The 11,164-nt window shown below is 33.6% G+C and overlaps 1 protein-coding gene across 1 annotated transcript; it reads left to right on the forward strand.

Annotated features, from left to right (window-relative positions):
• The first annotated feature begins 1,070 nt into the window (after nt 1-1,070).
• LOC132029774 (probable WRKY transcription factor 40) lies at nt 1,071-4,004 on the forward strand. The gene is made up of 4 exons (XM_059419126.1): nt 1,071-1,257; nt 1,654-1,962; nt 2,503-2,619; nt 3,539-4,004. Exons 1-4 carry the CDS (start codon nt 1,177-1,179, stop codon nt 3,812-3,814), a joined length of 783 nt encoding a protein of 260 aa, XP_059275109.1. The 5' UTR covers nt 1,071-1,176; the 3' UTR covers nt 3,815-4,004.
• The last annotated feature ends 7,160 nt before the right edge of the window (nt 4,005-11,164 follow it).

Genomic DNA, 11,164 nt, shown 5'->3' on the forward strand with positions numbered 1-11,164 from the left:
GGGTCAGATGCAGTTTAATCCAGGCAAGAGTTTGATCAGACAAGTTTACCATCAATCTCTTCCTACTAGCTCTAATGTTCCTTGGAAGTGCATTATGTTTCAAAATGCAGCTAGGCCAAAAGCTTTGTTCATTACTCGGTTGCACTTGTTGGGTAAGCTGCTAACTACTGATAAGTCAGTGAAATAGGGAATTGAGGTGGAACCTAAATGCTGCCTATGTCAGAACTGGGATGAGAAAACAGAGCACCTCTTTGTGCTGTGTGATTATACTAGAGCTATGTGGAATAGTGTGTTATACTGGATGCAACTGCAGGCTTACTCTCCAACAAATTGGGAGCAGCATCAACGGTGGCTGATTGCATGTCAAAGGGTAGATCACATAAGGCTCACGCTCATGTCAAGATGCTATGTACAGAGGTTATTCATGCCGTCTGGATTGAGAGGAATATGCGAATCTTTGAGAAACAAAACAGGAATTGGGCAAGCGCAACAAAGGAAATTGTTTATGTTTTATGTGTTAGAGCTCCACCTAGATTCAAAAAATGTAATCCATAGTCTAGATTCTAGCTTAGCTCTTGTGTTAATTTCAGGACTGATAGCAAGTTGTGCATAACTTGCTACTGATTTGTAATTCTCTACTTTGGCGGTTAATGGAAAGTTTAATTTAAAAAAAAAAAAAATTGAAAAAGAGGCTCATATTAACTCAGAGATAAGAAAAATTAATTAATCTTGGAACTCAAAAGTAACAAAGAATCTTTCTTGTCTAAGGAAATTTCACACAATAATACTGAGAATATATTCGGATGAAAAGGAAACATTTTTAGGAAGAAAAACAAATAATTTGGGACTAGTATTGAAGCAATTCTTGATCAATTAAATTGAAAATTGACCAAGACTTGAAGATAGACTTCCTTGAAAGTACAATTCAGTTTCACAAGTCTTTTCTAAATGGCCACTCCGACAGTGGAGTCTTTGAATAGGCAATTACCACTAATATACATTTATGGCGCTCAATTTCCTCGCAATTTCTCTTGCAGGCCAAAACCAAAAAATCAATTTAACTACTTCCACTTTCTCAATCTATAAATAAGTCATCTTTTTATTTTTGTCTCATCATTCCTTTCATCGAAACACCAATCATCAACCAAGAATAAGGATAACGAAAAATTAGATTCAATGGATACAAATTCGGGAAACAAAACTTTTACTCTTGACCTCAACACAAACCCCTCATTGCACAACACCAATAGCAGTACGGTAGGTAGATCTACATTTCTTTTTCTTTTTTTATTTTTAGATCTACATTTCAGTCTTTTACAAAAATGATTTTTTAATTTTTTTTTGTCTTTTTCTAATTACTACTACTTATTATCATCATTATCATCATCATCATCATCATCATCATCATCATCTTGAAAATAAGGCAATGATATGCGACAAGAAGTAAATGGTAATCTATTCGCGCAAAAGCTTTTGATATTTGTCGAAAGGAAGTTCTTTATATTGTCCATGTAAATACACTAAATTCTATGTTTATTATTTGTTGTTGTTGCTGCACAAATTTTGCTTACTACTGTAAAGAGACGCTCTTTGGTGGACAACTAATTCATTTTCTTGGATATATTTTAAACTAATAATTTAATTTTTATGCAGCCTGAGACGTTGAATGAAGAATTGATTAGGATGAGAGAAGAGAATAAGAAGCTATTAACCATGCTAACAAATTTGTGTGAGAACTACAATTTCTTGCAAGCTCACATAATTGAGTTGCTGCAAAAATACTCCACTCATGAAGAGGATAATTCCAAATTATTATTATCAAGGAAAAGAAAAGCTGTAGACCTGTGTTGTGTGAATAATAAAGACATCGACTTTGAAGAAGCATCACCAAAGAGGCCAAGAGAAATCACAACCAATGTTTCAACTGTTTGTGTTAAAACTAATCCCTCAGATCAAACCTCAGTAAGTCAACAGTTTTAAATATATTTTTAAATCTTAAAGAGATAACCTTAGGATGTTGATCTAAAGGTCAAAGGGGCACCTCAAAAATTATAAGCAACAATCATGAGAGTTAATCCACCACGTAGTATTAACCTTTTCTCATATACTTCTCCGTGTTATTTTATGTTACATCATTTGAACGGGTACCTGATTTAAATTGTAGTACTACTGTTATATATATATATATATATATATATATATATATATATTGATGAAATAGTAGAATAAAATATAAAAATAATAGCTGAGATGTAATTTAGTGGAGAGGACATGTTATTAGCTTTAATTCTTTGAATTATTAAAACATAAGGAAAGTATATAGTGACGTTAAAATAACGGTCTCAAGAGTTCTGGAATGCGTTAGAACGTAAAGTACAGTATCACATAAAGATATACATAGTTTTATTAACAAATTTCAAGTATAAAACTCCGCTAATAACTTCTTTTTGGGTGTTGAGTGTTAAAATATCGTTCTTATTTTTTTGTTGCTATGGTTTACAGGTGGTGAAGGATGGATATAACTGGAGAAAATATGGTCAAAAAGTGACAAGAGATAACCCTTACCCAAGAGCCTACTACAAGTGTTCATTTGCACCAACATGTCCAGTCAAGAAGAAGGTCAGTTTCATGCAATCAAGTCTTCTTTAACTAATTAAACGAATAGCAAGAATTTAAAGAAACATAGCTGCACCTTATTTTTATTATTTGGGCCGTCCAAAGTTGAGAGAAAATAACTTGCGTCACAACTCTTTCTTCCAAAGTTAGAGAAAGAATAACTTGACCGATGGATCGGTCGTTTGTACGTACTTGCACTTATATAGTTTGAACGAGGAATTTATTTATTAGGCGTTGAGACAATATTGGGTTGAAGGCTTGAAGCCCGCAATAAAAAGATATCTAAAATTTGAGTAAAAAACAAGTATTTAGAAATTAGAGTTGTATTTGACTATGAATTTTATATAAAAAGAGTAAAAAGTTTGTGATGGAAAACAATTATTTTACTTAAAATATTCCTCAAATAAAATTTTCAAATATTCAATATTAATTTGGAAACACCGAATAGTATTTATAGCCAAATGATCACTCGCACATACCTCCTGCGTTCACACTTACACTACACACATCAGATAATAATACTGAAGTGTGTACGTAATTAATAATTGCAACACGGCTTTTCACACAGTCTATTCTTTCTTATAGTCCAAATAAGTAGATTATTTTTTTTTTATTTTTTATTTTTTTGGTTATAATAGGTGGTAATGGGATTTGAATCTAAGATCTCTTCCTACATGGATTTCATATTAAAATTTGAGACCATCCCATGACCCATCTAAATGTTTATTGTTAAAGAGAACATACTCTGTTAGATTTCCCACATAGGTACTGGCGATGGAAGAGTTGATCTCCTTATATAGTCTTGGACAATTCTTACTTCATGAACGAACCTTTGAAACTGAGTTGAACCCTAAGTTCATTTTCTTGTTACATTCTTACTTATGTCTTTACTAAATAACACTATGTATAACTCAATTTATAGGTGCAAAAAAGTGTAGAAGATCCATCAGTTTTAATAGCTACATATGAGGGGGACCACAACCACCCTCATCCATCCCAAACAGAAGTAACGGTTCCATTTATTAACCAAGGTATTGCAACAGATTCAAGATTTTTGAACAAATTCATGGAAGACATTGACACAAATTCATTACAACAACATTTAGTCGAACAAATGGCGTCTTCATTGACCAGTAATCCTAGTTTCACAGCTGCCGTTGCTGCAGCCATCTCTGGAAAAATTTACGAATATGATTAATGGCACGCAAGCTATCTCTGGAAAATTACTTTCAAATAAAGAAAAATTATTGTTACTCAAGCGGCTTTTGTTTCTTTATTGAGATTGGAATGAGCGAAATGTAAATTTTACTATTTTGATAGCGATGTTTTCTTTACTCTTATAATTATTTCTGACTATTATAATAAAACTTACAGAATGATTAAGACAATATTGGGAGTAGATGTTACAATTAGTTCATAAATATTAGCCGTAGTCACATAAAATTCCACAATTTAACCTACGAAATCTCATGTTTTTATGGTTCAAATCTAGCCAAAATTGGTTACTTATAATCATGAAAGGATGAATAAAGAGTCTATGTTTGTAGATGAAAATCACCGCATTAGAAATCACCAGGATCTCCAATTATCCCAGATTGACAAGAAATACGGACTGAAATTCGTCACTATCAGTTTATACTCAGTTCGCCTTTCCACGCGATCCGACACTAAGCCTGTCAATTGGGCCGGGTCGGCCCGGGACCGGCCCACCTAACCCGGCCCATAACCGGCCCACCTAACCCGGCCCTTAACCGGCCCGGCCCCCAACCCGGTAAGAGGGTGGTGGGCTGGGCTAGTGGAAAAAATTAAGGGCAGGCGGACGTAATGTTAGCTTGATAGCCGGGTTTGGCCCACGAGGAACCCGGCTTTGCCCACTTCAAATTAATTAATTTTTTTATTTAAGTGGTATATTTGTGTATATCTTATATATGTTAATGATATATTTGTGTATATCTTGAATATGTTGTTGGAATGAAGACTCTCAAAGGTTATTTAAGTGCTAAAAATTATAAAAAGTTGAGAATGTGATACAAGACTACATAAGTAATTTAAAATAAAACTTCAAACTTAAATTGATAACATTGCAAATTCAAAACATACAAACTTGAACGGTTAACATATTACAAATGAAAAGTTCAAAACGCTAACATCGATGGAGAAATTTAAAGAAGAGATAAACTTCAAAGTTCAATTTTGTGCCTTTTGTCCAAGTGCCTATGTAACGGACCGGTACCCCCAAAAACCGGTTCGGACTTATGGAGATATATTCGACCACAATGTTGACATTTAACATGTTACTCGTCTACTCGCTCAAAATGCAACTACACCGGACTTGAATTTAATCTTCGGACTGGAGGAGGAGGAGGAGGATTATCATTATCCATTAAATTTAAATTTTGAAATTTGAACTTGGAAGTTGGAAGAGAGAGAGAGATTTAGATGAGTAGGAAATTTAGGGAAAGAGGAGAATAGGGAATTGTGAGACAATATGGAGAAGAATGAATAGTATTTATAGATTGAAAATAGGGCCACAGTATAATTTAAGGAACTTCATGGTTAAAATAAACTTGACAACACTAGATTTTAAAGTATCAAACTTAATAAATTTTAGTATTAGATTTTTTTTTAAAAATAATTAAAATTCGGCCCGGCCCACTAAATAAAACCCGGCCCGGCCCACTTAGCCCACTATGTACCCCTACCCGGGTAGGGGAACAGACAACCCTTTCCCTCCTCCAACCCTGCACCCAACCCTGCCCACTAACTATGGCCCGGCCCGGCCCCATGTGACCCCCATTTATATGGCCCGGCCCACTTGACAGGCTTCTCCGACACTAGCCTTGTGATCGTGGAGTTCAATTTAGACAAACCATTGTAGTCGCAACCTGCTCAACCCGATCGTGGAGACCCTAGCTTCCATCAACCCTTCCCTAACACTGCACGATCGTGTCTTGGTCTTCGCGTTAGCGATGGATCAATATATTTGACTTCCACCTTCGCGGTCTGTGCGTTGCGATTGTGAAGAGAACAACGTCCCCTTGACCAGTCAACTCCCACAACCCTTCACGATCATGGTGTTTGGGCTCGCGATCATGATGCAACAAACACTATAGCAATTTCAGTAACAACTGAAATGCTCCAATTTAACTGATTTCCGAACCATATAAAAAAGATAACACCAACTTAATCAAAGTCTTAAAACAGAATTGGATTGCAAATAATAAAAATGAGCGCCGGCTTGTCACATTAGTAAAATACTTTGTATACTTCAAAAGAAAGAAAAGGGTATGTGTTATAAAATAATAAAGCAAGCAATAACAATATTGTAGACAAAGGGAGAAGAGAGGAATTCTTTTATTTCTCTTGTTAGGGATTGATTTACAATGAAGGAGAACCTCTATATTTATAGGGAAAAAGTGACTTGATCCCAAAGTCACTAATCCTAATATTTCTCCTTAAGATAGATATCCATAATAATAAATAATATTTATAACACTCCCCCTTGGATGTCTATTTGATAGATAATATGCCTCGTTAAAAACTTACTTGAAAAAACCCAATGGGAAAAATTCTAGTGAAGGAAAAAGAGTACACATTTCTAATAATACGCCATTTGGTTGCCTCAATAAAAACCTTACCAGGAAAACCCAATTGGGACAAAACCTTGGCTAAGAGAAAAAGAGTACAACACGTATTAACTCCCCCTGATGGTACATCACTCCAAAACTTGAATTTTCGCATTCCAATCTTGTGCACCATCTTCTTGAAAGTTGTAGTTTGTAGAGACTTGGTGAATAAATCAGTCATATTATCGCTCGAACAAATCTCTTGCACGTTGATATCACCATTCTTCTGGAGCTTGTGTGTGAAGAACAACTTTTGTGAAATAAGCTCTATCTTTTTATGAATCCACTCTTTAGTTGGGGTATGTATGTTGCTACATCTTCAGTCTTTGGATAGAGTTGCATCAGCATATAATATTGTTGAAATCACTCCAAGTGCATTCCTGAATTGCTTTATAAACAGATGTTATCTTTATATGATTTGATTGTCATGTAGAACAACATAATATGACTATAATCCCTTATAGTCATAGCAAAATATATAAATGCATCAATTGCATAAAGATATGGCACTTCAGAACCAAAATATTCTGCAAGTTTCTCATTTCAACAGATAATATACTGCTTTTGGGAACTCGTCAAGAGTTTCAATAATATTGAAGTAATCAACTTGCACCAACAATATGATAGATTTTGATTTTCACAAAGACAAAAGGATAAATAGAGTCATTTCTGCCCTTAGTCAGTAAATACTCATTAAGGTGATAAAATCACGTTCACCTTGCTTAACTTAATTCATATAAGAATTATGAACAAATTTCTACAACTTGTATATGCTTCAGGCATTTAAAATTCTTTAAGAATTTTCATATAATTTTGTCAAGTAATTCATATAGGCTGTAACAACATCTATTTCTATTTAAATATGTGACATCTTCTGGTGTCCGGACAGCAGGTCCAATAAGCTTTACGCTAACCAAGGTGCGTCATTTCACTCGATAATAATTTCTACGTTAGCATGCTTTATATACTTAGAATTCAGATCCTCACAATCTTTTACAATATTGCACTATATTGTACCAAAGATATCGTCGACGATATATCATTTGTATCGGTTCGCAGTGTGACATAACTTATTGAGATCTCATCACTTCCATTATTTTTAGGTACCTAAACCTCTCATGAGGTTTCATGAAGTGTTATGTCGTTGGCTCTTCAAGAGCACATTGCCTCCTTATAATGATCATTGATCATTTGCTCCTCTTTTTTTTCAATGATTATTGCGTTTGGAACCGATTAGTCTACCACACTTCATGCATGTTGTAGACTCTGTCCTTCAGGGACATGAATTTGATAGGAGCATTTTGCAGCTGAAATTAGAAATTAATTTTGGGTCAGCAAATGCTTCTAGCATTTGAGTTGAATTATCCTTTTAATGAGGATCATACTAATGATAATTCATAACATATTCCTCAGCTGCTTATTCTCTCCCCCTTATGTTAGAAAAACTAACATATATCGCATCTTCTTTGGGGGAATCCATCTTTGTGCATCATGATAGATTAATTAATCATATACCACACATAAAAAACTGTTAAATGGAAATATCTGGTTACTAATCCTGAACCAATTGTGAGGGGAGAATTTATCATAATCTATTGGTTTGAAGCATAAAAGTGATGTTGTATACAATATATCATATCTCAAACCAGCACATGAAGCTTTGTTCTCATAAGCAATGATTTGGTTATTTAATGGAGGCATTTAACGCCAAACCAGCTTGGATATAAACCAGTATCAAGATGGATTGTCTTGATTACATAATTTGAAAATTGTGCTCTTAACTCAATTATTTTGAGCAAGTAATTTTATAAACGTCAAACTGCAGGTTGACAATAAACGCACATGTGACCATCTGATTGATGCATCTATTTAAGATATCACATAACAGGTGAAGGGGCCCATATTCACCTTTTATATTTTTTCAGAATTTAGGAAATTTAATCCCAACGTTAGCCAATATAATCAACTTATCATGAGAACAAGCAACACAAATAAATTCTTTAAGAAACTTCTAGTTCTTCAATATATGTCGAATACTCAATCTGCACTTCATATATGATTCGGGATAGCCAAATTGCTCATGCCAACTGATAAAATTATCTATACTAGTAAACTTCAGGTTTACCATGCCATGTGCTATTTGTTTTAATAAACTTTTGATTTACTATGACATGAATTCTTTTTCGCATCGATAAACTTCTGATTACCGTGACATGTGATTTCATCATGCTTATATTGTAGTATACGTTGGAAAATAAGGCGTGTAACCTTTCAGATAGATATTTATTACCCACCATGATTTTGTAGATATTTGATCATCCCATCATTAATAGCTACAATATGATAGTCATTTACTTTAGTAAACTTCGGGTTTACTACAACTTGTATTTCTATCATAACAACTTCATATAATACAATCACGAACGAATAATATAATAGTATATAAGTTCTTCAGGAGCCTTAAATTTAATTCTCCATAATCAAATATTGTTTGGACACTACTAGTGTCATGATCTTCTAGATAAGTAGTTAGCTCTTTTGGAGCCCTTGATCATTCATTTTGTACTACCAAATATTGCTTAAATATCGTTGGTATTATAAAAAGAATCTTAGTTAAATACTGATGGTGTCAAGCGTAAACAATAATTAAATAGACATGTAAAGACAATAGTAGAGTTCAAAATTTGCTACTTCAGGAGTAGATTTCTAAGTTTTCTATTTCGGGAGCAGATTTATGAGTTTGCTACTTCAGGTGCAGATTTCTGAGTTTACTACTTCGGGAGTAAACATAGATTATTTAGATTTTCTTTCTCAATTATTCTACCTCTTCTGGAGATGAGTCGTGATAACTTCACAACTAATCGCACGTCTGTATTTATAATCTTTACTAAATAATCACATTCACTTCTGGGAATGAACCTGTATTTGTAACATTTATCAAAAGTTCTTTTGCTTCAGGAATAATCATCTGAACGTGCCTTAACCACATCAAATTGTGATAGCTTAAAGCCTCTTTTAAGATATTGCTACTTGAGGAGAAATTCAAGGGGTACACATAACATAGATAATTTTTCTCTAACATATCTTACATGAGAATTATAATAAGCCATGAAGACATATGAAATATATAGCCACTTCTGGTAGCTGTCAATTTCTTATGAACTCTACTGGAGTTCAAGTGTATCTTCAAATATGAGATATTTATGAGATTGTCATAGGAGTACTTCTGTATATTGGTAGATAGTAACTTAGAAACTCCAAGTTGTGATATGTGCCAATAATAATGAAAATAGCTTATTTACAACAACTAAAACCACATAACTGTTGATATCAAAATACAATTTCAAGACATTCATCCATAAGAGAACGTAATCATTATTAAGCTTTACATGGATCAAAGACCCATATTTAATCTCTTCAGCACACTCATCCATAAGTTTCGTATATGTTTTGTTTATAGACCCGATTCATGACTTTTATAAAGATTAACTAGTTTGTTGTCAGGCCACGTGAAATTAAATAATCTAAATACAGTACAAGTGTGACCTGTAAGCTTTACAAATTCATTAGCTATCTCTCACAAGATAAAGAAACCAATACCCCTGTTGGGATGGTTATGAAAAAAAAAAAAAAAAAAAAAAAACGTACCTGGTAGCGATCGAACTTGTAATAACATGAATCAAACGGAAGTGAAGAGAACGTTCACTTATATAAATACGTATATTGTATATGAAGGTATACTAACACAGACAAGAAAAAGAAAAAAAAAACACATACTTGATTTTATTCAAAGAACATACAAATAGCAGGAAAAAAAATCACCCTTTTCAATCTTGGAAACCCCCCACAAATCCTCCTTCACAATCAGAACTTAAAATATTTTTTCTTTAACATAAAGGGGTCATCAAACATGATAACATGATAGTGTACATAGATGTGAATTAAGCGATTGAAAAATGGTTACCAGTTCCCGTGGGATCGCTCAAGTGGAGAGTCATATAAATATTTAACTTTTTAACAAGGGACAATCAGAGGAATAAATAATAAAGATAGAATATCTAATGGCTGACAAAAACGCAAAATACCAAGCAATCAAATTATCATACTTTCCGGATATTTATCAAAAGCTCTCATTCTTCAGTAATGGAATATAATTATTTGAATGTGCCGTAATGACATCAAGTTATAACAACTTATATCCTTTTTTAAGATGTTGCTACTTCAGGAGTAAACCGAGGCATATATATAATGTAGAGAATTTTCTCTAACATTGTAGGAATTGCTGAAATTAACGATGATGATGAGCAGAGAGAACAATGTTTATCTTCTTCCAAGCTCACTGATGATGAAGAACAACTTAGGACATATCGAACAAAGTCCTAAGTGTTCAAAGTGGTTTTAATGGGCTGATGCAATTATTTCGTATATGGGCTGATGCAACTATTTCATGTACTGGGTTGGTTGAAGTATTGGGCTCAGGATTCAGCAGAACAAGAATATGGCCCAATATCATAGTTTCCTCAAGATTGCATCTTAGCCTTCCAAAGTTGACAAATGAATATTAGCCGTGTGATCAATTAATCTTGATGAACAAGGACAAGTCACTGTCAGATTTACATAGAAGGGAATAAAGTTAGTTAGAGAGTAGTCAATAAGATTTAGACAAAATTGTATAGGAATTAAACATTATTCTTTTATTCTTATTTAGGATACATGTATAAATAGGTGCACCTTCTTTTCAAGAGATACACAGAAAATTTCCAAATCATCTTTCATTACATTTTGTACAAACATGTCTTCAATTGTAATCACAACAAAAATATGAAAATATTACCACTTCTCGTGGTTCTAGCCATAAATAAATTTAATCTAATGAGACTTAGAAAATATTCACTTCTGGTGATCGATCATATATTTCGTTT

This window comes from Lycium ferocissimum, chromosome 9 (assembly GCF_029784015.1).
Source record: "Lycium ferocissimum isolate CSIRO_LF1 chromosome 9, AGI_CSIRO_Lferr_CH_V1, whole genome shotgun sequence".
NCBI lineage: Eukaryota > Viridiplantae > Streptophyta > Magnoliopsida > Solanales > Solanaceae > Lycium > Lycium ferocissimum.